Source organism: Mustela nigripes, chromosome 9 (genome assembly GCF_022355385.1).
Source record: "Mustela nigripes isolate SB6536 chromosome 9, MUSNIG.SB6536, whole genome shotgun sequence".
In the NCBI taxonomy this organism is placed as follows: Eukaryota; Metazoa; Chordata; class Mammalia; order Carnivora; family Mustelidae; genus Mustela; species Mustela nigripes.
The window spans coordinates 37,221,311-37,249,095 of NC_081565.1; the positions used below are offsets into that span (position 1 = coordinate 37,221,311).

The 27,785-nt window shown below is 40.9% G+C and overlaps 1 protein-coding gene across 4 annotated transcripts in view; it reads left to right on the forward strand.

The window, feature by feature from the left end:
- Positions 1-27,785, forward strand: part of UBAP2 (ubiquitin associated protein 2) — a 134,679-nt gene that overhangs the window by 21,727 nt on the left and 85,167 nt on the right. For all 4 annotated transcript variants that reach the window (XM_059411484.1, XM_059411483.1, XM_059411485.1 and 1 more), the window contains exon 2: positions 21,078-21,217. In XM_059411484.1, the coding sequence (XP_059267467.1) occupies positions 21,119-21,217 (99 nt within the window). In that variant the 5' untranslated portion in view covers positions 21,078-21,118. The remainder of the gene's footprint in view (positions 1-21,077; positions 21,218-27,785) is intronic.

Here is a 27,785-nt window from a genome sequence, read left to right on the forward strand (position 1 = left end):
AATCACTAATTTACTTTTGTCTCTGGATTTGCTTATTCTGGACATGATGTTTAAATGGAATAATACTGTACATACACACACACACAGAGTCTTTTTCTGTCACTTAGGGTAATGTTTTCAAGGTTTGTCCATGTTGTTGCGTGTATCAGAACTTTTTTCTTTATTTTTTAAGATGTTTATATGACGGAGAGAGCACAACAAGTAGGGTGGCAGCAGAGGGAGAGGGAGAAGCAGGCTTCCTGCTGAGCAGTGAAACCCATGTGAGGCTTGGTCCCAGGACCATTCCATTATGACCTGAGCAGAAGGTAGACTCTTAACTGACTGAGCCACTCAGGTGCCCCTTAATTCAACTTTTAAAGTAGGCTCTGTACCCACCGTGGAGCTTGAACCCACCACCTTACGTAAGATCAAGAGTTGTATGCTCCATCAATTGAGCCAGCCTACTACACCAGAACTTTGTTCTTTTTAGTACTTGAGTAGTAGTATGTTGTATGGTTATACTTAATATTGTCTATCCATTCATCATTTGATAGGGCATTTGGGTTGTTTCTGCTTTTTGTCATAATGCTGCAGTGAACATTCATGTGCACATTTCTGGACAAACATAAGTTTTCAGTTCTCTTGGGCATGTACCTAGAAGTGGAATTGCTTGGTCATATGGTAACTCTTTCAGAAACTAGTGGGAGAACTTTAAAAAAAGAATGTTGAATCTGGGTCCTGTTTTGAGTGGCTCTAATTTTCTTTCTTTCTTAAATTTTAATTTTTTATCTATTTGGTCTCATTTTTTAGAAGTTGCCTAAGTGCTTATAGTGAACAGCCAGGGATGGTGATGAATAGTGAACCGCTATTCAAGATTCTTACACTTTCTTGGACAGTGAGAAATTCTTGATGCTTCTGGAGATACTCCTGTTAACATTTGGACATAGGTAGAATGGCATATTTAGCTGATGAGTATACTGACAAACCTGGGTTGAGACTTTCCAGTGTTTCATGGAGTTGCAGTTTTTCTGTGCTCCCTCTTAACCTGTTTTGCCATTCTCCTCGTTCTTCAGGCATGCTGTGGAACTACATGGTCAGAAATGCCAAGAGTTAATAGCATCCAGTAATTCCTTGTAGAGCCCTTAAGGACCTTTGAAGGTTTCAGAAATGGAAATTGAAAGCAGAAAACAGACTGTAGATGTGCCCTTGTATATGTGGGTAAGGTACAGACTCAGAGTGTGTGTATGTTGGGGGGGTACCAGAGAGTAATACATAAGAGGTTAAATAGAATCTGATATTAGTAGAGCAAGATAATAGTGATTTTGTATGTGTCTTTATTTAAGAATTACTACTGGATTTTTGAGGAAGGCATTATTAATATTTTGTGCTGGTAAAAGGATGATTTGTATTTTTTTTTTTTTTAAGGGATTTTTAGAAATTCTATTTTAGTTTGGTTACAGTCTTTCTTAGAATTAAAAGAATTTTTACTTTATAAAATAGACTCTTTACTTCCTTGGCTGTGGAGAAGTAATCCTCTAAAGAAAGGTATTGGTTTGGTATTGGGGGGGTGCTTGTTTGAATGTAATGGAAATTAAGAGTATAGTTTTTTTTTCTCTTTTTATTTGAGAGAGGGTCAGAGTAGGGTGAGGAGAGCAGGGAGAAGCAGACTCCCCACTGAGCAGGGAGCCCAATGTGGGGCTGGATCTTGGGACTTTGTGATCATGACCTGAGCAGAAGGCAGCCATTCAACTGACTGAGCTACACAGGTACCCCAGTTAGAGACTTCAAGGGGTAGTAATAACGTAGCTGCTGAGCAGGGTTCTGGGTAAAAGACAGGGTTTAGAGCTGAGAAATAAGCAGCGTAGGAAGGGGACAGATATATGGAAGCAGTAGTAGATAAAATTACTTTTTCCTCCCTGACCTTAGGTAACCTGAAAGAAGAAATTTGACTTAATAAATAATTTTTGATGTTCTGTAGTGTTTAGAGTTCACAAGTACTTATCTTTTCCATGGGCGGATTGTATGCACAGAATAGCAGATAATGTTCTCTGTCAGTGGAGCTTGGGTGTATGGGAGTTAACCTTGTTCACCAGCTGCTGGAGGCTTGACCCTGCCCTCAGCAGCTGCGGAGAATAAAAGTATCAGCTTGGACAGCTCTTGGCATGTGGGGCACAAGCAGTTTAGTTGTATAGAGTTGGGTCTCATACTAGAGTGTTTTGGTACCTTAGTCTGTCTTACTGTCTCCTGAGTTGGGGATGTAGAGTTCCTCTTGTTGGCTACTCTGGGGCTCCCAAATGAGTTGAAATACTTTTTTTTTTTTTTTTTTTAAAGATGTTATTTTTAAGTAATCTCTATACCCAGTATGGGGCTTGAACTCAGAACCCTGAGTTCAAGAGTCCCATGCTCCACTGACTGAGCCTGCCAAGCACCCCAATATATATTTAAGTTTATTATTATTATTTTTTTCCAGTAATGGCTACATCCAGTGTAGGGCTCAAACTCAGGACCCTGAAATCAAGAGTCACATGCTCTCTTGAATGAGCTATCTAGGCACCACTTTGAAGTTCTCAATATAAAATAGTCCTGTTCTTGCAAGAATGAATAAATGAATTTCAGTTGTTGAAAAAAAAATTGAGAGAAAAAAAGAAAAATGTTGAGAATAATGGTATTTTCTTTTGTTTAATGGGTATTTTCTTTTTTTTTTTTTTTAAAGATTTTATTTATTTATTTGACAGAGAGATTACAAGTAGGCAGAGAGGCAGGCAGAGAGAGAGAGGAGGAAGCAGGCTCCCTGCTGAGCAGAGAGCCCGATGCGGGACTCGATCCCAGGACCCTGGGATCATGACCTGAGCTGAAGGCAGCGGCTTAACCCATTGAGCCACCCAGGTGCCCTGTTTAATGGGTATTTTCTTTTCTTTTCTTTTTCTTTTTTTTTTTTTTAAGTAGGCACCACATCCAGTGTGGAGCCCAGTGCTGGGCTTGAACTCAGTACTCTGTGGTCAAAACCTGAGTGGAGATCAAGAGTCAGATGCTTAACTGACTGAGCCACCCAGGTGCCCCAATGGGTATTTTCTTAATAAGAAAAGCAACAACACAAATTGGAAGTTAAATACAAATAATGAAACAGAACTGATAACAAAAATGTAACACTATAGAGCCAGGGCAGCACCTGTAGGTATCTGAAAGTCTGGGAAGATAGATTACTGACCCAGAATCAGATCTGTCCTATCATGTATGAGGTATGTAGGTGATCCTGACAGTAGTTATACTGCTTTAAAGAAGATGCTGAGTTGGGAGTCTTGTTTACCTACAGTTGAACAATTAGTTTTGCAGCACAGCGTAGCGATTAAGAGCACAAGCTTGGTGGGGCGGGCACCTGGGTGGCTCAGTGGGTTAAAGCCTCTGCCTTCAGCTCAGGGTCCTGGGGTCGAGCTCTGCATCAGGCTCTCTGCTCAGCGGGGAGCCTGCTTCCCTTTCTCTCTCTCTGCCTGCCTCTCTGCCTACTTGTGATCTCTGTCAAATAAATAAATAAATAAGTAAAAATCTTAAAAAGAAAAGGCACAGGGGCGCCTGGGTGGCTCAGTGGGTTAAGCTGCTGCCTTCGGCTCAGGTCATGATCTCAGGGTCCTGGGATCGAGTCCCACGTCGGGCTCTCTGCTCAGCAGGGAGCTTGCTTCCCTTCCTCTCTTTCTGCCTGCCTTTCTGTCTACTTGTGATCTCTCTCTATCAAATAAATAAATAAAATCTTAAAAAAAAAAAAAAGAAAAGGCACAAACTGTGGAGCCAGATGACCTGGCTTTGAATCTTGGCTCTACACTGTCTAGCTGTGAATCTGTGTATCTCAGTTCCTGTCTGTAAAATGGGAGTGATAATTTTAATGTACCTCAGAGTGTTGTTGGGAAGGTTAATGATGTAATACAGCATATATAAAGCACTTCAGTATTATCTGGCACATAGTGTTTGGCTGTTACTATTTTACTTAATGGCTTTAGGCTTTTTTTTTTTTTTATGATTTTATCTATTTGACAGAGAGCGTGCGTGCACAAGTAGGCAGAGAGGCAGGCTTCCTGCTGAGCAGAGAGCCCGATGTGGGGCTCCATCCCAGGACCCTGAGATCATGACCTGAGCCAAAGGCAGAGGCTTAACCCACTGAACCACCCAGGCGCCCCTGATTTTAGGCTATTGAGACTGAGTGAATGAATCAGTTTTTTTTCTTTTTTTTAAGATTTTATTTATTTGACAGAGAGATTGAGATCACAAGTAGGCAGAGAGGCAGGCAGAGAGAGAGGGGGAAGCAGGCTCCCCGGTGAGCAGAAAGCCTGACGTGGGGCTCAATCCCAGGACCCCAGGTTCACGACCTGAGCTGAAGGCAGAGGCTTTAACCCACTGAGCCACCCAGGTGCCCCTCAAATTTTTGTGTAAATGAAGGACTGCTTTTCCTTGCCAGTCTAAGATATTCCCAGAGCCACTGGTCTCAGGACTGAGTGGACAGCAGCATCTTTGAGCATTCTTGACAGACTTGCTCCTTGAACACAAATTGTATATGTGCTGCCGAAGCGAGCACTTGAACACAAATTGTATATTTTGTTTTTAGTAGTTGAGCCCTTTAACTGAGTAATTCATGTTGCCTTGAATTAATTACATTCTCTTTGAAAAAGAGACATTCATTTTGCTGTTTCTGGAATGTAGTTTTTTTCTTGGTGGAGTAGAATGAGATAACCCCCACCATTATGTGAGCCTCCTGGTTTTAGAACGATCTTCCATTGCTGACACTTGGTGATACTATCTTAAATAAAGCGCTTTGGGGGTTGGTGCTTTCAGCAAAATCTTCATAGTTCTCAGCATGTTATCAAAACGTGTTCTGTACTTTCTCAGAATGATCAAATATGCCCTTTTCTTTTAGGGTAGGATATTACATGGTTTTTAGATAAATTTCTGCCCCTCCCCCTCTTTTTTGCCTTAAAGTTAGTGTCTTGTTAGGAGGAATTTATGATATTACTTAAGCTTCAGTAGAAGTGCAGGTGGCTGTTGTTAACCATTTTCAGTGCATTCTAAACTCTAGAATCACTTTAAAATGCCACTGTTTCACCTTGTTACCTTTTCTTTTAAAAAGCCCTTGAAAAAATAGCAGTTAATAAAACATTTTCTAAAAATATCTGTTCTACAGAGGAAGTCTGTAGTTTAATCAAGTTAGTTTATTCTCCTGGCTTACTTTCCTTATATAACAAGTAATTTAAACTATTCCTACACTTGAGTTAATCTAGGAAGCTTTATATGGTATTTTGCTGGCAGTCTTTTTAAAGAGGTTAAATATGTAGCAGTTAATCTATCCCAGCTTTACTTTGGATGAAGTCAGGTAAATAAGGGTTTTAAAATCGATTGGATAGAAATAACCTGGTGTTTCTTTCAGTTCAAGAACCTGAGATATGTATGTTTGAGTTTCTCCTGGATTATTTTTAGAATCTCTTGCTCTTGTCTGTTTCTATTCTAAGAATTCTCTTGGAACCTGTTTGAGAGTAGTAGTTCTTGGGGGTGGAGAGTGATAGAGGGGATGGAACACAAGTGTAAACTGGATTCCTTTGGTCTGGCAACTGGGGCTTACTGCAGAAGCATTCCTATTTACTACATAATAACTCTGTGTCCAGAAGAAAGGACATAGAATTTCTCCATGTGACAGTATGTTTAAGTTGTAGCTTTTTATGGTCTGCTTTCCTTGCCTTGTTCATTTTATAATTCATTGGTGGTAACAGTTTTGAAGGGTGTTGATAATTATTTTGATCACTTATGCTTTTATTTTGATTTGTGAATTCACTGCCTTCAGAAGTTTTATATAAAATTAGTATGAGGAAGTTTTTTGAATCATAACATCCTGTTAATATATTTTCTGGTCTCTTCCTCCGACACCCCTTTTAAAAAGGATTCATTTATTTATTTGAGAAAGAGCCAGTGTACAAGCAGGGAGGGGAGGGGCAGAGAGAGAGGGAGAAGTAGATACCCTTGCTGAGCAGGGAGCCCAGCTCTGGCTCAATCCCAGGATAGGGGCTCATGACCTGAGTTTGAAGGCAGATGCCCAGCTGACTGAACCATCCAGGTGTCCTTGGGCTGTTTTTCCATAGGATTTCTGTAGCACTTTTTTTTTGTTTGTTTGTTTTCTTCTCTGTAAACTCCCGGTTTTATCTTTGGAGGTTTTTTGCTGGACATTTGCAGCATTCAGTAAGATTCTTTAAACTTGTAGTTTTAAAAGTAAGTTAGACCCAACGTAGGGCATGAACTCATGACCGTGAGATCAAGGATAGCATGCTCTACCGACTGAGCCAGCCAGGCAGCCCAAGGCTTTTTTAAGATTTTATTTATTTGACAGAGAGATCACAAATAGGCAGAGAGGCAGACAGAGAGAGGGGGAAGCAGGCTCCCCGCAGAGCAGAGAGCCCCATGTGGGGCTCAATCCCAAGATCCTGAGATCATGACCTTAGCCGAAGGCAGAGGCTCAACCCACTGAGCGACCCAGGTGCCCCATTTTAATTTTTATTCATGAAAAACATTTAAAAAATATTTTATGTATTTATATGACAGAGAGATCACAAGTAGGCAGAGAAGGAGGCAGGGAGAGAGGGGGGACAGGCTTCCTGCTGAGCAGAGAGCCAGATGCTGGGCTTAATCCAGAACCCCGAGATCATGGCCTGAGCCGAAGGCAGAGGCCTAACCCACTGAACCACCTAGGTGCCCCACATTAAAAAAATTTTTTTTAACGATTTTATTTATTTTGTTAATTTTTTTTTTAAGATTTTATTTATTTATTTGATAGAGAGCGATCCCAAGTAGACAGAGGCAGGCAGAGAGAGAGGAAAGGAAGCAGGCTCCCTGCCGAGCAGAGAGCCCGACATGGGGCTTGATCCCAGGACCCTGAGATCATGACCTGAGCCGAAGGCAGTGGCCCAACCCACTGAGCCACCCAGGTGCCCCAACGATTTTATTTATTTTATTTGACAGAGAGATCACAAGTAGGCAGAGAGGCAGGCAGAGAGAGAGAGGGAAGCAGGCTCCCTGCTGAGCAAAGAGCCTGATTCGGGGCTCCATCCCAGGACACTGAGATCATGATCTGAGCCGAAGGCAGTGGCTTAATCCACTGAGCCACCCAGGCACCCCCATTTTTAAATTTAAAAAAAAAAAAAGATTTTATTTATTTGTCAAAGTGCACGAGAGCAAGCACAAGTTGCCGGGGGTGGGGGGCAGAGGGAGAAGCAAGCTCTGCACTGAGCAAAGAACCTGATGTGGGACTTGACCCTATGACCATGGGATCACCACCTGAGCTGAAGGCAGATGCTTAACCAACTGAGCTACCCAGGTGTCCCCCAAGATTTTTTTAAAAAGATTTATTTATCTGATTCAGTGAGTAAGCCGGGGTAGGGGTTGGAGGGGAGAGAGAGAATCTCAAGCAGACTCCCTGCTGAGCACGGAGCCTGCAGGCTCTGTCTCATTACCCTGAGATCATGACCTGAGCTGAAATCAAGAGTCGGATGGTTGGGTCCCAGGCTCAGTTGGTGCCTTTGGCTCAGGTCATTGAGTCCCACATCAGGCTCCTTGCTCAGCTGGGAGCCTGCTTCTTCCTCTGCTTGCTGTTCACCCAGCTTGTGCTCATTCTCTCTCTCCCTCTCTCTCTCTGACATACTAAATAAATAAAATCTTTAAAATCTTAAAAAAAAAAAAAAAGTTGGTTGCTTAATCAACTGAGCCACCCAGGCACCTCAGACTTTTTTTTATGAACAGGAATACAGCCATTCTGACACCTCAGTGTTCAGATTGTGATATTCACAGAAATTAATCTGGTCTGAATTTGTTTAAGCAACCTTAGAAGCATGTGCTGGAGTCACCATTTTTTTTTTCTTTTAAGTTTTTTGGGAAAGATTGTATTTGTAATGTTGATGCCAAAAATCTTTTGTAGTAACAATTTATATATAGAACGCATAATAGTAAACCTTAATTAAAGGAGAAAAATGGTTATTTTCAAACAATATGTAAACATAAAGTAAGCAGTGTACTTTCCATGTTTCACAAAGCATATAATTCTGGTTCAGCCATGGAACTGAGGACATTATAGCCTAATTACATCGAATGTGGATTGAGGATTGATGTTTGAAATGGAGAGATAAAGTCTTAATATTTATACTAAGGCAGTGAATTAGTAAAATTGTAATAGTTTGAAACATAAAAAAACTTAATGGTTTTCCTGGTTGACAAATGAGGATTCAGGTACATTATATCAAAATGTTTGGCTGTAATAGCAAGGCTGTTAAGATTTAAAGTCTTTTTTCGTTAAGTCAAAAAATTCAGTCTCAGCATCCATTCCATTTAGCATAAGTTTATTTCTGTATATGCAGATTTTTATCACCAGATGGCACTCCTGTAAGAAGAAACTCTCATTTTGTTATATTTAATGTACCTAGTTTATTTTCATAAGTGAGAGCACAGAGGAATGAATAGTTCAAAAGATGAATGTGAAAAGATTCACGTAATTCAATAAAAAAGCAACTGTTGGAAATCTGTAAGTAAACTAAAAATGACTTTTTTTTTAAAGTTTTACTCTAGGAACACCAGTCAGATTTTGACTGTTTAACTCTAGATACTTAAGATGGAATTATACAGTGCTCTGACGTGATTTTAGAAATAATCAGGTAATCTCTTTATTTCAGAAATACTAATATATATGCATATATGTGTGTATATACATGTATATGTATATATATACAAATTTTAAAGGTTTTGTCAGAGGGAGCAAGAGTGCCGGGAGAGGCAGGCAGAGGGAGAATCAGGCTCCCTGCTGAGCAAGGAGCCTGATGGGGCACTTGATCCCAGGACCCGGGGATCATGACCTGCACTGAAGGCAGATGCTTAACTGAGCCATCCAGGTTTCCCAGAAATACTAATATATATATATAAAGATTTTATTTATTTATTTGACAGACAGCGATCACAAGTAGGCAGAGAGGCAGGCAGAGAGAGAGAAGGAGGAAGGTTCCCCGCTGAGCAGAGAGCCCAATGGGCTCCATCCCAGGACCCTGAGATCATGACCTGAGCCGAAGGCAGAGGCTTAACCCACTGAATCACCCAGGCGTCCCAATACTAATATGTTTTAACATGTGTTGGTACTTTATGGTTAAAAAAGTGTATTTGTTCATGTGTGTTTATTCATATTGGGAGAACACTAAACTCAGAGAAAGCTCTAAAAATAGTCATGGCAAAACAGTTAACCTTGTTCCAAATAATACAACCAAAACCATAAACCCAAACCTACCAAATACCAAAATGGTTAAGCTCATAAAAAAGATTCAAAATGTGTACTGATATTGACAAAGAGGCAGATTGAAATATAGCAACTTTTGGGGTGCGTGGGTGGCTCAGTTGCTTAAGTGTTTGACTTGATTTTGGCTCAGGTCATGATCTGAGGGTTGTGGGATGGCTCAGTGAGAGTCTGCTTAAGATGTTCTCCCTCTGCTCCACCTCACTTTCCCCCTCCCCCCATGTGTGTGCACTCTCCAGTAGTAAATCTTTAAAATTAAAAAAATCAAAAAAGACATATATATTGTTTTAAGTCAGCATATTTGGCATGTGATATATTCTGGTTAATTAGGTATTTGCTATATAGTTTCTGTAAAAGGCAGTGTAGTAATGTCTGTGGCCTTTATCTAGCATTCCAGTTAACAGGACCTTTTGAGAAAATTAGTAAATAATATTAGGATAGATAACTTAGAAAATGCTTGTCAGATATTTTCTAGCTAAAATAGTTTCCAGGGACAGTTTTCCTTGTGGATACATGAATTCGTACACTGAATTTCAGTTAGTCTCCTTTACTTTAAGATACACAGGTCAAAAAGATACCTAGAAATGCTAGTATAGTGTTACTTCATTAACCTGAGATGTATAAGATTAACAAATAGGGGAACATTGTTCCAAATCACATGAATGCTTTCTTTGAGGTCTCTGTAACTGATTTTTCTAGAAAACAAAAAGAGTTCCATTTATTGTTCTTTTTGGAATCATTGTCTCTGTTATGATTTGTTCTTTCTCAAGTCATTCTTGATTTCTAAGTTACCAAATTCTGTAGCATGCCATTTCAACAGACTTATCAAATGTCTCTTATATTGGTAACTACTGAGTAGTGAAAGGAACAAAACAAAACAAATTTCTGGTGTTGTTTATGATACTATGATTAGGAAGGCAAGTTAAATTTAGAGAAAAAGAGCATAAACTAAAATACAAATTTTATATAAGTACTGTTATATTTAAAGGAAAGCTAGTATATTAAAAGCATTAGGAAATAATAATTCTAGAAATCAGTAGCCTGTTTTAGAATATTTTAAATGGACTTTGATAGGAACTTAAGGGCTTGTTAGTGTGATCTGTCCTATTTGAATTATTTGCCTTTATAGTTTGGGTCACTAGGCTATAAATGTAAATGATCATGAAACTTTGCATTTTAATTTTTCATGTTTGTTTATTAGGGCAGATTGTTCTTTTCTGATTCACAGTTTTTCAAGTATACATTACTTTACATTTTTATCAAATATTGAGTATATAGAATAGAATATTTATTTATTTATTTATTTATTTATTTATTAATGTAAAGATTTTATTTATTTATTCAACAGAGAGAGATCACAAGTAGGCAGAGAGGAAGGCAGAGAGAGAGGAGGAAGCAGGCTCCCTGCGGAGCAGAGAGCCCGATGCGGGACTCGATCCCAGGACCCTGAGATCATGACCTGAGCCGAAGGCAGCGGCTTAACCCACTGAGCCACCCAGGCGCCCTAGAATAGAATATTTAGATATTGCTGATTGTGACATGTATTGACCAGAGATTTTATGTGAAGAAGTACATAATCAGTGATCAATATTTTTAAAATACATAAATATGAAGAACAAAATATAATCATGTACCATCACCTAGTTAAGGAAAACATCATTACCTTTTGAAATTCATGTTCTGCTACTTTCTAGTCCCAACCTGTGAATTAGGTAAAGTGAACCCCTATCCAGAACTTTGAGTTTATACTTTACTTGCTTTTCCTTATAATTTTAACACCTTTTTTTTTTTTTTTAAACATTTTATTTATTTATTTATTTGACAGAGAGAAATCACAAGTAGATGGAGAGGCAGGCAGAGAGAGAGGGAAGCAGGCTCCCCGCCGAGCAGAGAGCCCGATGCGGGACTCAATCTCAGGACTCCGGGATCACGACCCGAGCCGAAGGCAGCGGCTCAACCCACTGAGCCACCCAGGCACCCCAATTTTAACACCTTTTTTACAAACAAAATTAATGATATATTTTTATGTTTCTTGAGTATTTAATGTAACCATAGTATATATGTATTTCAGTCACTTTTTTTTTTTTTTAATATTCCTTTAGAGTATGTTACTAAGACTCAGCTAACATGTATGTGACTGTTGCCCATTTTTGTTGCTTTGTAGTATTTCTTGGTAGGAATGTATTGAAAATGGTGTTTGGATTATTGTCTTAAATGTGCTAGTTACATGTTTTTTTGGTATAGGGGTTTATATATATCTTGGGGAAGGGGTATATGCCAGGAAGTAGAATTGCTAAATCATAGGGTATATAATTGTTCACCTTTTTTTTTTTTTTTAAAGATTTTATTTATTTTGTAGAGAGATATCACAAGTAGGCAGGGAGGCAGGCAGAGAGAGAAGGGGAAGCAGGCTCCCTGCTGAGCAGAGAGCCAGATATGGAGCTTGATCCCAGGACTTCGGGATCATGACCTGAGTTGAAGGCAGAGGCTCAACCCACTGAGCCACCCAGGCACCCCTAATTGTTTACCTTAATGAATAATGCCAGACTGTTATACCAAGGGGGGCTTGAACTTAGACCCCTGAGATCAAGAGTCTCTTACCCTTTTGACTGAGCCAACCAGGTGCTCAGTAGTATTTCATTTCATCTCATCTCATATCATCATTTCTTTTTTTCTTTCTTTCAATTTTATTTATTTATTTGAGAGAGTGAGAGGGCACACAGGAGCAGGGGTAGAGGGAGAAGCAGATTCCCCTCTTGATCAGGAAGCCTTCAGGGGCTCAATCCTGTTAATTTACAATCAGCTAGTCAGGTTTTAGACAATAAAATCTTATTAGAGGGGTGCTTGGCAGGCTCAGTCAGAGCAGTGTCTGACTCGTGATCTCCACGTTGTGAATTTGAGCCCCACTTTGATGTAGAGGTTACTAAAAAATGTAAATAAACTTAAAACACACACACACAACCTTTTTAGAATTTCTTTTTTTTCTTTTTCCTTAACATTATTTGTCAGGCAGAAATCACAAGTAGGCAGAGAGGCAGGCAGAGAGAGAGAGGTGGAAGCAGGCTCCTGTCTGAGCAGAGCACCTGATGCAGAGCTCGATCCCAGGACACCGGGACCATGACCTGAGCCGAAGGCAGAGGCTTCAACCCACTGAGCCACCCAGGCGCCCCCTGAGTGAACCTTTTAAAAGAGTTGGGACAGGTGTGTCTATGTGGCTCAGTCCCTTAAATGTCTCCCTTTGCCTCAGATTATGCTTCCAGGGTCTTGGGATCAAGCCCAGAACTAGATTCTTGCTTATTTATTTATTTAGATTTTATTTATTTATCTGACAGAGACAGACACAGGAAGAGAGGGAGCACAAGTTGGGTGGGGGTGGGAATCAGAGAAAGAGAGGTAGGCTTCCTGCTGAACAGGGAGCCTGATGAGGGACTCCATCCCAGAACTCAGGCATCATGACCTGAGCTGAAGGCAGATGCTTAACGACTGAGCTACCCAGGCATCCCTGAGACAAATCTTTAATGAAAAACATTATTTAAGGGGCACCTGGGTGGCTCAGTGGGTTAAGTAAGCGTCTGCCTTGGGCTCAGGTCATGATCCTAGGACATCCTGGGATCAAGCCCAAATCAGTCTTTTTCTGTTTCATGGGGAGTTTGCTTCTCCCTCTCTGTGCTCACTCTGCTCATTTTCTTTTGCAAACAAATAAAAAAAACCTTAAAAAAAAAAAAAAGAAAAATATTTCTTAAATGTGTTATTTTTACCTTTAGTGAGATAGTGAATCTTGCAGCCAGGATTGTAATAAGCTGTAGAGTCTTCTTTAGGAATGGCTATTTTCAAATTTATTGACGCTTATGGGAAAGGGCCCCGATGTTAGAGGTGGGTATAAGCAGCTCTTCACCTGGCGACATCATCTATGCCTTGAATAAGTGGACTCTAGATTAAAATCCAATTCTTTTTTTTTTTTTTTAAACATTTTATTTGACAGAGAGATCACAAGTAGGCAGAGAGGCAGGCAGAGAGAGGGGGGAAGCAGGCTCCCCATTGAGCAGAGAGACTGACTTGGGGCTTGATCCCAGGACCCTGAGATCATGACCTGAGCTGAAGGCAGAGGCTTAACCTACTGAGCCACCCAGGCGCCCCCAAATTCTTTTATTTTGTGGGATATTTTAATTACCACATGGTAAATTTTTAAATTTTATTTGTCAGAGCACAAGCGGGGGGAGGGGCCGGCAGAGGGAGAAGCAGTCTCCCTGCTGAGCATGGAGCTGGATATGGGACTGACTCATCCATGGATCCTGGGATCATGCCCTGAGCTGAAGGCAGATGATTAACTGCGCAAGGCATGCAGGCATCCCTTGTGGATATTTTAGCAAGGGATTTACTCATCTTTACCCACATCTCCCTTGAGTATTCAGTTAAGTTGTGATTCTGAATTTCTGTCGTTTGATTTGCTTTCATGGTAACACATAGATCACAATGCCACTATATGATTTTTGCTTTCAGTTGGGATCTTCCATGTTACTCCTCAATTCTTTTACTTGCTTTCTGTCAATTTTCCCTCATAATAATCTTAGTAACTGTCCCACATAACTGTCACACATCTTTGCCATTTTCTTGGATTCCTCTGTCTATCCCCATCTAGTATTCCTTCTCTGCAAATGTTTTTATCTGTTTTACTAAAAAATTAAAGACCAGTACAACAAAGTATATTGATTATCTCTCCTAATCATAAAAATGTAGCTGCTGTTATGCTTCTCTCTTTTCTTGATTATGCTGGGCATGGGTACGGATCCCTCTTGTCCAAGTGGATCATTTTATCTTCACTGTTGTTGCAGTGTATTGCCTCTCAGTTACCTCCTCTTCAGCCCATGCATATGTCTCTCTCTCTCTCTCTTATTTTTTTTTTAATATTATTTATTTTTATTGAGAGAAAAAGTGAGATAGAGAGCATATGCAGGCTGGGTCAGGGCCAGAGGTGGAGGGAGATGCAGGCTCCTCGCTGAACAGGGAGCCCAAGGTGAGGCAGGGCTTGATTGCAGGACCTGGAGATCATGACCTGAGCTGAAGGCAGTCACTTAACCGACTGAGCCACCCAGGTACCCCCTCTCTTTTTTTTTTTTTTTTTTTTTTTTTTTTATTAAAGATTTTATTTATTTATTTGACAGACAGAGATCACAAGGAGGCAGAGAGGCAGGCAGAGAGAGAGAGGAGGAAGCAGGCTCCCCGCTGAGCAGAGAGCCCGATGCGGGACTCGATCCCAGGACCCTGAGATCATGACCCGAGCCGAAGGCAGCGGCTCAACCCACTGAGCCACCCAGGCGCCCCACCCCCTCTCTTTTTAAAGTTTGCTTATTTATTTTGTTCATAATCTTTGCCCCCAGCGTGAAGTGCACTCTCGACTTGGATATCAAGACTTGCATATTCTACACACTGAGCCAGCCAGGTGCCCCTAGGTCTCTCTTATTCAGTAAATATATATTAATTGTGTGTACTACCCATGTTAGGCCCCAGAAGAGCAAGGGTGATGGGACAGAAATGAACACTGTCCTCAAGGGACTTTCTGTATATTAGATTTGCTCAGTGTTTCCCCCCCCCTTTTTTAAAGATTTTATTTATTTGAGGGTACAAGATGGGGGAGGGTCAGAGGGAGAAGCAGACTCCCTGCTGAGTGGGGAGTCCAGTGCTGGGCTAGATCCTGGGACTCTAGGATCATGAACTGAAGACAGACACTTATTTTTTTATGATTTTATTTATCTGTCAGCACAAGTGGGGGGCTGCAGGCAGAGGGAAAAACAGGCTCCCCACTGAGCAAGGAGTCTGATGCGGGATTTGATCCCAGAACCCCAGGATCATGACCTGAGCAAAGGCAGATGCCCAACAGACTGAGTCACCCAGGCATCCTGGAGGCAGACACTTAAAAATGACTGAGCCACCCAGGCGCCCCAGTGTTCTTCATCCTTGGAAAACTCTACTTTGATGCTCTGTGTCTCGTAGCTACCATCTCTTTCAAGTATGTTTAGTTTGCTCTCTCTCTTCCTCACTCACCTTCGCTTTTTCCTCATCAGCATCGAGGCTGTATTGGTAGTAGTCACCAGTGACCTCCTAGTTTGAGTTCCAATGGACATTTCATTCAGTGATTTAAAATTCTTGAAATTTAAAATTTTCTTCCATGTTACTTTACATGGTAATTTTAAACGTTGCTATTTTTCTGAGTGGTTGTAACTCATGAAAAATTAGGGAGATGGTGAGGTGTGGTACAGATGGACTTCGGAGCTCGATTCTATGTCTTATTTTCATAGTTAAGACTTCTGTCTCTTCCAGCCTGTCCTCTTCTAGTTTAGGATTATAAAGGCAATGGTTATTTCATAATAGTACATAGTTTGGTTTGTAAGCTGTGTACCCCAGGAAATAAGCAGTTAAGACTCCCTGTATTGCATCCTAATGGTCTGTGTAGAACCTTTCTGAGCTTTTCTTTTTTAAAAATATTTTATTTATTTATTTTAGAGAGAGTGCGGGATCGAGTGGGGGTAAGAGCAGATGGAGAGGGACAAGCAGACTCAACATTGAGTGCAGGCTTGAGGTGGGGCTGGATCTCAAGACTCTGAGATCATGACTTGAGTGGAAATCAAATGCTCAACCAACTGAGCCACCCAGGCTTCGTGAGTTTTATTTCTGATTCTTAAAATAGGGATTATGCTGGGCGCCTGGGTGGCTCAGTTGGTTAAGCAACCACCTTCCACTCAGGTCACGGTCCCAGAGTCCCAGGATCAAGTCCCGCATCAGGCTCCCAGCTCCATGGGGAGTCTGCTTCTCCCTCTGACCTTCTTGCATCTCATGCTCTCTCTCACTGTCTCTCAAGTAAATAAATAACAATCTTAAAAAAATAATAAAATAGGGATTATGCCAAGTTCTGTAGAGTAGTTTTGAGGATAAGTGGGAGTAATGTATATAAAAATATTTAACTTGGTAGTCAGCACAGAGTAAATTTGAAAAAAAAGTTTTGTTGTTTTCAGCACGTTCAGTATGTCCAAGGTAATCCTTTTCTTATTTGGACTTATTCCTGAATCTCACTCTCCAGAAGCTGTCATTTCAACTCTTAGGTGTTTCTTATGCCTCCCCTTTTTTTTCTGTTTATATTTACACTTCTCTTTTATCCTCCCCGTATTATATAGTAATTTTTTTTTAGATTATTTATCTAAATAGATAGCAGAGATCACAAGTAGGCAGAGAGGCAGGCAGAGAGAGAAAGGGAAGCAGGTTCCCTGCTGAGCAGAGAGCCTGATGCGGGGCTCAATCTCAGGACCCTGGGATCATGACCTCAGCCGAAGGAAGAGGCTTTAACCTACTGAGCCACCCAGGCGCCCCTCTATAGTAATTTTTGGTTAGATCAGTATTCACTGTCCATATTATTATAACCATATAAATGTTATAGTTGAGCCATATTGCCTTTTTTTTTTTTTTGACTTAACAATTGTTTTTTTCCCACAGTCCTTAGATTTCTAGGTATTCACCACTGATGATCCTCTATACTTTCTTTTGTATGTGCAGATTAACTTCTAAGCATTCTCAAAAACATTTTCTTGGAGGCATCTCTGGTAGCACTCTTCCTATCCTCTGGTTAGATTTCATTGCTTCAAGGCCTCCTAATAGCTGTATTCTTGATCTTTTTTCACTGTAATTTGTGTGAACCTCCTCCTGTGTTCGACCCCTTTGTTATCCAACCCCCCCAATCTCGGTAAGCAGTCATCTGTTTTCTCTCACTATAGTTTTGTCTTTTTCCTAATATTAAAAAAAAAAAAAATAGAATCCTATTGAATCATAATGAATTGGAGGCTGGATTCTTTCATGTACATATTTGAGGTTTATCCCAGGTATGTTTAGCAATAGTTCATTCTTTTTTATTGCTGAGTAATATTCTGCTATGTGGTTGTGTTACAGATAATTCAGCCTTTGAAGGACATTGGCTTATTTTCTGTTTTGGGGGATTGAGTAAAGGTGCTGTGAATATTCAGATGGTTTTTCAGGAAGGTGGCCCATGGTCGTTCCAAGGTATAAGGGAGGTTGTGAAATTATGTTTTGAGGTTTTTGCCCTCTTCACTAGAGGATCACAGGGAGAAATACTTTGTTGTGAGTAGGTATTGGTGGGTAGTTCATAGTGTTAATTGTAGATAGCTTCTCCTTGATTTGTTCGTTCCTGGAGTGTCCTGGTTTTCTGAGTTACTGTGTATGTGTGTGCAACTTGCTTCTGTCTTTTAATTAAAAATTTTTTGAAGTTTTTTTAAAAGATTTTATTTATTTATTTGACCAACAGAGATCACAGGTAGGCAGAGAGGCAGGCACAGAGTGAGATGGGGAAGCAGGCCACCCGCTGAGTAGAGAGCCTTACGCAGGGCTTGATCCCAGGACCCTGGGCTCAATCCCAGGACCCGGGGCTCAACCTGAGCTGAAGGCAGAGGCCCCAACCCACTGAGCCATCCAGGCACCCCAAAGATTTTATTTATTTTTAAAGAGAGGAAGTGAGTGTACAGGGACAGGGATGAAGGGAGAGAAGAGAATCCTAAGAAGACTCCCCGCTGAGCACAGAGCCGGAAGTACAGTTTGATCTTATGACCCTAAGATGATGACCTGAACTGAAATCAAGAGTCAGGAAGCTTAACCAACAGGGTAGGCTGCTTAACGACTCAGGTGCCCCTGATTGGTAATTAAAAGTTTTTATAACATTTAAAAATACTTATTTAGGGGTGCCTGGGTGGCTCAGATGGTTGAGCGTGTGCCTTTAGCTTAGGTCACGATCCTTGGGGTCCTGGGATGGAGTCCCATATCAGGTTCCGTGCTCGGCAGGGAGTCTGCTTTTCCCTCCTGATCTCTCTCTCTCTCACTCTCTTTCTCAAATAAATAAAATAAAAGAATTACCAGGGATATAACTTTTAAAAAATTATTTATTTTCAAGAGAAAGTGTATTCATGCAAGTGGGGTTGGAGGGGCAGAGAGAGAGAGAACCCCAAGCAGATTCGGTGCTCATCGCGAAGCCCAACGAAGGGCTCTATCCCACAACTCCCAAGATGGTGACCTGAGCTGAAATCCAGAGTTGGATGCTTAATTGACTGAGGCACCATGTGCCCCATTTAAAAAAATTTTTTTAAAGCTCTTCTTAATCTATTTTAGAGAAAGAGCATGAGAGAGAGCAAAAGGGAGGGGCAGAGAGAGGAGAGTCTTAAACAGACTCCGTAGAGACCTGTGCAGGGATTGATCCCATGACCCTTGAGATCACAACCTGAGCTGAAACCAAGAATTGGACGCTCAACCAACTGTGCCACCCAGGTGTCCCCTGATTGATATTTTTTAAACATTTATTTATTTATTTTTAAAATTTTGTTTATTGACAGAGTGAGCACAAGCATGGGGATTGGCAGAGGGAGAGGGAGAAGTAGGTTTCCTATGGAGCAGGAAGCCAAACATGGGTCTTGATCCCAGGACCTTGGGATTATGATCTGAGCGGAAGGCAAGTGCTTAACTGTCTGAGCCACCCAGGTGCTGTGCCCTATTATTTATTTATTTTATTTTTTAATTTTTAATTTTTTAAAAGATTTTATTTGACAGTCATATCAAAAGTAGGCAGAGAGGCAGGCATAGAACGAGGTGGGGAAGCAGGCTCCCTGATGAGCAGAGAGCCCATAGTGGGGCTTGATCCCAGGACCCTGGGCTCGATTCCAGGACCCTGGGGTCAACCTGAGCTGAAGACAGAGGCTTTAACCCATTGAGCCACCCATGAGCCCCTATTTATTTTTTTTTAAAGTGGGGTCCTTGCCCAGTGCGGGGCTTAAACTCATGAACCTGAGATGATGAATTGGATGCTCTACAAAACGAGCCAGCTAGGCATTCTCCCCACCCCATTCCCCCTTTTTTGGATTTTGTTTTTTGAAAAGATTTTGTTTATTTATTTATTAGAGAGAGAGAGAGAGCGCGCGCACAGAAGCAGGGGAAGGGACATGGGGGAGGCATAGGGACAAGCAGACTGTGCTAAACCTGATGTGGGGCTTGATCCCACAATTTAACGATATAATAACCTGATCCAAAAATCAAGAGTCAGGGATACTTAACTGACTCAGCCAGTCAGGTGCCCCTGTATAATCATGTTTTGATGGCATATCATATTTAGTTATATGCTTAGCTCTTTGTAACTGTCTAGTATTTGTCAACTGAAAAAGGGAGAATGATATGCGCAGTTGTTTTTGTCTCCTTGGAAGATGTACTATTTGTAAGTGGGTTTGTCATTAGATATAGCTTAATCCTTGACAGCACACATTTTGAATTGGATTATTGTCAGATAAAATCTTGGTTGGATACGTGTTGGATACATGTTTGGGCTCAAACACCAACAGTAAATGGAAAGAGACAAGAAACTACATGTAGTGTTAACTGCATTTAGTGGTTAAATAAATACTTATTAAGAACAATTGGTGATATTTAAGATTTTTGTTTGGAATTGCTGTAATCATACCATAGACTTTTATTTTATTTTATTTTTAAAGACTTTATTCATTTATTTGACAGACAGAGATCACAGGTAGGCAGAGAGTCAGGCAGAGAGGGGGGGGGGAAACAGGCTCTCTGCTGAGCAGAGCCCGATGTGGGTCTTGATACCAGGACCCTGAGATCATGACCTGAGCTGAAGGCAGAGGCTTTAACCCACTGAGCCACCCAGACACTTTATTATTTTTATTATTTTTTAAAGATTTTATTTTTTCAGGAAGCCTGGCTGGCTCAGTGGGTTAAAGCCTCTGCTTCGGCTCAGGTCATGATCTCAGGGTCCTGGTATCAAGACCCACATCTGCGGAGCAGAGAGCCTGCTTCCCCCTCTCTCTCTCTGCCTGACTCTCTGCCTACTTGTGATCTCTGTCTGTCAAATAAATAAAATCTTAAAAAAATTTATTTTTTCATGGGGGATAGAGATGCAGGGGCAGAGGGAGAAACAGGTCCCTGTGGAGCAGGGAGTCTAATGAAGAACTTGATCTCAGGACCCTGGGAGGATGACCTGAGCTGAAGGTAGATGCTTAACTGACTGAGCCACCCAAGCACCCCTTTATTTTTAGTTTTTAAAAAGATTTATTTTAGAGCACAAGTGAGTGGGAATGGAGGAGGTAAGAGAGAGCTTTAAGCAGACTCTGTGTTGAGCAACAAATCCACCTGGGGCTCGATCTCACAACCCTGAGACCACGAACTGACCTGAAATAAAAACTCCGATGTTTAACCAACTGCACCACCCAGGTGCCCCTAAGATTTTATTTTATTTTTTGTTTTTTATTTGAGAGAGAAAGTATGGGCAAAAGAGTAAGTGAGAGAGAGCTTGAGCTGGGGGAGAGTCAGATGGTGAAGGGCATACAGATTCCCCACTTAGCAGGGACCCTGATGCAGGGCTTGATCCCACAACCCTGAGATCATAACCTGATCCGAAGGCAGACACTTAACTCACTTAGCCACTGAGGCCCCCCTAAGATTTTATTTTTAAGTAATTTCGGCACGCAGTATGGGACTCGAACTCACAACCGTGAGATCAAGAATTGCATGCTTCACTGTCTGAGCCAGCAAGGTGCCTCAACCATAGACTTTTAGATAGCATTAGTAAAATTGGCTTAATTGTTACTAGGAAAATACAAAATCCTAATGGGTTGTTTCTTGAGAATTTGTGTTGTAGAGAGCTGTTAGGTTTTGTCTTGTATTTCCTCCATATTCCTGAATTTTATCCTTGTGTTTTACTATGGTTTTGAAGTTTTTGCTTACTACCATTCCGGCTTTCTTGCAGATTTTCTATTTTGTACATACGTTATTTTGTATATACTGTATATGATGACTTCAGTGAGCAGTGACCGTTCACGAGGTGCTCGGGAAAAAACACAGATTTCAGCGACACAGGCATCACAACTACAGAAACAAGTAGTACAGGTGAGTTTTTGTGGACCTCTTGTTTTGTACAGAGTTATGTTAATTAGAGTGCACATACTCTCCTTTGTTGGTACCATAAGATTTTGAATCTTGTTTTTAAAAAGTAGGTTGTATTCAGTGGGAAAGAGAAAATATCATGATTCCGGTACTGTTGGACATTGTTTCTTATCTATTTGATTGTGAACTTTTTCCTCTCCCTATTAGCATCTAGGCTATCTCCTTTTTCTTTTCCTTTTTTTTTTTTTTTTTAAATGATTTTAAGTAATTTCTACACCCAATATGGGGCTCGAAGCTAAAGCCCCGAGGTGAAGAGTCACATGTTCTACTGATTGAACCAGCCAGGCACTCCTCCTTTTCTTTATTAACCTAGGTATGTGCCTGAATGTAATATGGAAATCCAGGATATATGGATAGTTTATGCTCTGAAGTAGAGAAATCGGTGAATTATATAAGAGACTTAGAAAAAGCTGCTTTTTCTTTCAAGCATTGTTAGCTGGGGAAAGTCAGTTAATATTAAGATGGATGTTTTTTTTTTTAAAGATTTTTTTTTATTTATTTATCAGAGAGAGAGAGAGAGAGGGAGAGCGAGCGAGCACAGACAGAAAGAATGGCAGGCAGAGGCAGAGGAAGAAGCAGGCTCCCAGCCCAGCAAGGAGCCCGATGTGGGACTCGATCCCAGGATGCTGGGATCATGACCTGAGCTGAAGGCAGCTGCTCAACCAACTGAGCCACCCAGGCGTCCCTTAAGATGGATTTTAATTAACAAGGTCAATATAAATAAAATGTTTAATGTTAAATAGTCCCTCCTGGGGCGCCTCGGTGGCTCAGTCAGTTGAGTGTCTGCCCCTTGATTTTGGGTCAGGTCATGATCTTAGGGTGGTGGGATTGAACCCTGTATGGTTCTCTGTGCTCATGGTCTGTCTGCTTGAGATTCTTTCCCTCTCTCGCTCTGCTGCCCCTAAAATAAATAAATAAAAGAAAATATTAGATAACAAATGGTCTCTCCTTCTGAATTTGTTTATATTATTACTTTAAATGATGTGAGATAAGTTAAATAAAATGCTAAGTATAGTGCCCGATACAAGATTGAGCATTTTATAGATGTTATTGAGTAGATTTGCAAACCTTTTTTCAGAGGTCCATCATAAATTTCAGATTGGTGATTTGACCATGCTTTGATAGCTAATTACAAGTTTTTTTTTTTTTTTAAGATTATTTATTTATTTATTTATTTGACAGATCACAAGTAGGCAGAGAGGCAGAGAGAGAGAAAGAGGAGGAAACAGGCTCCCTGCTGAGCAGAGAGCCCGACCCCAGGACCCCGAGGTCATGACCTGAGTGGAAGGCAGAGGCTTTAACCCACTGAGCCACCCAGGCGCCCCTACAAGTACTTTTTTTATAATCAGTCATAACCAAGTGCCCTGTGGATGTTAAGGGACACAGAGAGTAGACTATTGTTGTTTTATATTTTTCAATATAAGGTTAGCCTTAAATTTTGCTTCTGTCAGTAGACTTACAACCTGCTCTTCAGTGCTTATTTCTAAATACATTTACCCCCATAGATAATTATTCACAACTGGTAACGAAAGATGACTTCTTTTTTTTTTTTTTTTTTAAGATTCTATTTATTTATTTGACAGAGAGAGCAGGAGCACAAGCAGGGGGAGTGGCAGGGAGAGGGAGAAGCAGACTCCTTACTAAGCAGAGAGCCCAATGTGGGGTTTGATCCCAAGAGTCTGGGATCATGACCTGAGCCGAAGGCAGACGCGTAACTGACTGAGCCACCCAGGTGCCCAAAAGACTACTTCTTGTTGCAAAAATTTTGACTATATTACACCCTCCTTTTGTAGGTGAATGCTTATGAGGCTAATAATGAAACATTTTCATATCAAAGAAGAAATACAAGTTAGGAGTAATCATAGGTACAGCCCTGCTAATAATAAAATAAATATAAATTAAAACAACATTTTGTTGTTGTTTATCGAATTAGTCAAAATTGAAAGTTATTATATGGGGGAAAAAAGTGTAATCTTTTAGGGGTAACTTACTGGCTCAGTCAGTGGAGCATGTGATTCCTGATCTCAGTGTTGTAAGTTTGAGCTTTCAAGTTTGGATGTAGAGAATATTTCAAAATAAAAAAAATTTTTTTTAAGTGCAATCTTTTAGGGGTGCCTAGATGGCTCAGCTCAGTCAGTTAAGCATCTGCTTTTGGGTCATGATCCCAGGGGGATCATAGTTCTGCCTTGGGTCATGATCCCAGGGTTCTGGTATGGAGCCCAGCATTGGGCTCTCCGGCTTAGCAGAGAACCTGCTTCTCCCTCTTGCCCCTGCTTGTTCTCTTTCTCTCTCTGTTTCTATCTCAAATAAACAACATCTTTTAAGAAAATTTAAAAAAAAAAAAAAGTGTGATCTTTTAAAGAGGGCCAAATGAAATGTTGAGAATGTAAATTGTTTCTATCTCCCACCAAGTAGAGTCCTTGGGCTGATTTCCGGTGAATCAGAGTCTCCAGACTGTTCTCCCAAGGGTTGTTGTCACCATTAGTTTTCATGGTCTCTTTTGGGGCAGCTCATTTTATGTGATTAGATAAAAAACTGCCCGCTGAGCTGTGGGAAGGATTCTTAGACACTTAGATTCCTAATTTCCCTTTTTATAATAGTATGGTGAGAATTTCTCAAACAGTATGAATAACATTGTTAATGTTCATTTATCTCATCAATCTAAGACTATCTTTAGATTATGAGTAAAGTGGGTCTGTCACTTTACTAACTGAATTACTTAAGTCTCTTTGAACCTCACTTAAAAACAAAACCAAACCCAAAAAACATGCTTTGAGATTTATAGGAAAGAGTAGTATACATAATTCCTGAATCTCCTTTGTTCAAATCTCCCAGGTACTAACATTTTTACCATGTTTATATTTTCTCCTTTCTACAAAGAAGAAACTATATACAGTTTGCCCCCTACAACCTTTTTAGAGTTACATACCACACCTGAATACTTCAGTATTTTTTTTTCCAAGGACATGCTATAGAACAATTATTTAAAAATCAGGAAATAAACTCATATAATCCACAGACTATGTTACTCTTTTCCCAGTTGTCTCAGTATTGTCCCTTTTAGCTAATTAAGTGCTTTTTCATACATTGTATTCAGATGTCTGTTCTCCAGTCATTTTTATTTTTTTTTATTTTTAAATTTTTTTAAAAAATTTTATTTACTTATTTGACAGAGATCACAGGTAGAGAGAGAGGCAGGCAGAGAGAGAGGAGGAAGCAGACTCCCCGCTGAGCAGAGAGCCTGATGCGGTACTTGATCCCAGGACCCTGAGATCATGACCTGAGCCGAAGGCAGAGGCTTTAACCCACTGAGCCACCCAGGCGCCCCCTCCAGTCATTTTTATTGTGGAACTTTCTTTCCTCTGTTTCATATCATTGAACTATTCAAAGAATATAGGCCAATTACTTTGTAGAATATCTATCAGCTTTAGTTTGTCTGAGATATTCCTCATGATTAGAATGGGGTTATAAGATTTATTTTATTATTTTTATTGCTTTTTTTTTTTTTTTTAAGATTTTATTTATTTATTTGACAGAGAAATCACAAGTAGGCAGAGAGGCAGGCAGAGAGAGAGGAAAGGAAGCAGGCCCCCTGCTGAGCAGAGAACCCGATGCGGGACTCGATCCCAGGACCCTGGAAACATGATCTGAGCCGAAGGCAGCGGCTTAACCCACTGAGCGACCCAGGCGTCCCTTTTCATTGCTTTTTAAAAGATTTTTTCTTTTATTTGGAGAGTGTGTGCACACAGGCAGGGGGAGGGGCAGAGGGAGAAACAGATTCTCCACTGAGCAAGGAGCCTGAGGCAAGACTTGTTCCCAGGACCAGGGGATCACGACCTGAGCTGAAGGGAGATGCTTAACCTACTGAGCCACCCAGGCGATCCAAAGATTTATTTTTTAAGAAGGAGATTGATTGTGCATGAGTGGGGGAAGGGACAGAGAGAGAGAATCTCAAGCTGACTCCCCTGCTTGAGTGGGGAGCCCGAACTGGGGATTGATCACATGACCTTGAAATTGCAACCTGAGCTGAAATCAAGAGTTGGGCTGCCCAACTGACTGAACTATCTGTCCTTCCCAGGTAATGCTTTTTTGGTAGAAATACCACAGAAGTGATTATCTTTTCTTTCTTTTTTTTTTTTAGATTTTATTTATTTGGCACACAGAGAGAGAAATCATAAGTAGGCAGAGAGGCAGGCAGAGAGAGGGGGGAAGCAGGCTCTCCGCAGAGGAGAGAGCCCAGTGTGGGGCTTGATCCCCAGGACCCTGAGATCATGACCCGAGCCGAAGGCAGAGGCCTAACCCACTAAGCCATCCAGGTGCCCTGTGATGATCTTTTCTTGATGCCTCATAACATGTTGTTCAGGACATAGATTTTTATTATGTTCTGATGGTCATTTTTATCATTTGTTTAAAGTGGAGTTTCTTTATTGTGTGAAGAGATAACTCCAGGTTTTTATTTTTATTAATTTATTTTTATTCTTTATTTATTAAAAGATTTAAAAAAATTTTTTTAATGATTTTATTCGTTTATTTGACAGAGATCACACGTAGGCAGAGAGGCAGGCAGAGAAAGAGGGGGAAGCAGGCTCCCTGCTGAGCAGAGAGCCTCGATGTGGGGCTCGATCCCAGGACTCTGAGATCATAACCTGAGCCGAAGGCAGAGGCTTTAACTCACTGAGCCACCCAGGTGCCCCTATTTATTAAAAAATTTAAAAAAAGATTTTACTTACTTATTTGACACAGACAGACAGAGAGGGAACAGAAGCATTGGGACTTTGAGAGGGAGAAGCAGGCTTCCTGCCGAACAGGGAGCCTGATGTGGGGCTTGATCTCAGGATCCTGGGGTCATGACCTGAGCTGAAGGCAGACACTGTAACGACCAAGCCACCCAGGCGCCCCAATTTTTAAATTTTTTAAATTTTTATTTATTTTAAAAGGTTTTGTTTATTTATTTGAGAGAGAGACAGTGAGAGAGAGCACGAGAGGGGAGAAGGTTAGAGGGAGCAGACTCTCAGTGGAGCAGGGAGCCTGATGTGGGACTCGATCCCAGGACTCTGGGATCATGACCTGAGCTGAAGGCAGTCACTTAACCACCTGAGCCACCCAGGTGCCCCAATTTTTTTATTTTTAAAAGATTTTATTTCTTTGTGTGAGAGACGGGGGATTGAAAAAGCACAAGGGGGAGGGGCAGCAAGAGAAGCGACTCCCCGCTGAACAGGGAGCTTGAGGCGGGACTCTGTCCCAGTATTCTAGGATCTTGACCTGGAGCTGAAGGCAGGCATGCTTAACCGACTGAGCCACCAAGGCACCCAGATCTCCAGGTTTTTAAAATGTGACATGAAGGGGCATCTGAGTGGCTCAGTTGGCTGAATGTCTGCCTTAGGCTTGGGTCATGGTCTTGGGGTCCCGGAATCCACAGCATCAGTCTTCCTGTTCAGCAGGGCTCCCTCCTCTGCCCCTTCCTGCGCTTGCGTGCTTTCTCCGTCCCTCTCTTTCAAATACATAAATGGTTAAAAAAAATGACATGGAGCATAATGTTTTCCTTTTCAGGATGGTTGTAAGGAATTCGAAATGGTGTATGTTGTATTCAGGAAGCAGTAATATTTACTCATTTTATATTCCACCCAAGTTATGAAGTGATTATAATACTGTTTGAAATTATGTTGGAAAATGCCTGGCTCCTGATCAACTGAGATAGGACCCAAAATTACAGTATGAAAAAAACTGTTAAAACAAGAAAAAAAAATAGTAGACTATGTTAATAATGTTTCTCTTTGGGTGGTGAACATAACGATTTAAAAAAATTGTATTTCGTTATGTTTCCAAATTTTTGGTGTGGCAGATAAAACAGAAAAATATTTGGCTTCCATAGGAAAGTTGTCAAGACATTCTTCACTGTGAAAGTAGTTTAGCTCTGGAGAGCCTGGCTAGCTCAGTCACGAAGCATGTAACTCTTGATTCCCAGGTTGTGTGTTCAAGTCCTTTGGGGGTGTGGAGTTTACCTAAAACATCAGGAGAAAAAAATGAAAATAGCTTAGCCCATTAAAAGTCAAGTGAATGGAAGAGAGACTCAGAGGAAGAGATTAGTACATCTGCTTTTATTGGCAAGACTCTTTTTCAAGCTGACAGTTGGGTGGTGGATGTCACTAATAGTTGTTGTAGGGTAGGCTGCATTCACCTTGTTTAACTTCAAATTATCAGTTGATTTTGCTTTTTCCTTTGATTTTTCAAGTTGTACAGATTTCTTGACATTTCCCAGAGGTTGTCCTGGCAAGTTTCCTGTCTTGAATTTATGTTTGGGGTTTTCTTTATTTTTTTTAAATTTATTTTAAAATTATTTTCTTAAAGATTTTATTTATTTGACAGAGAGAGATCACAAGTAGGCAAGAAGCAGGCAGAGAGAGAGGGAAGTAAGCTCCCTGCTGAGCAGAGAGCCCGATGCGGGGCTCCATCCCAGGACCCTGAGATCATGACCTGAGCTGAAGGCAGTGGCTTAACCCACTGAGCCACC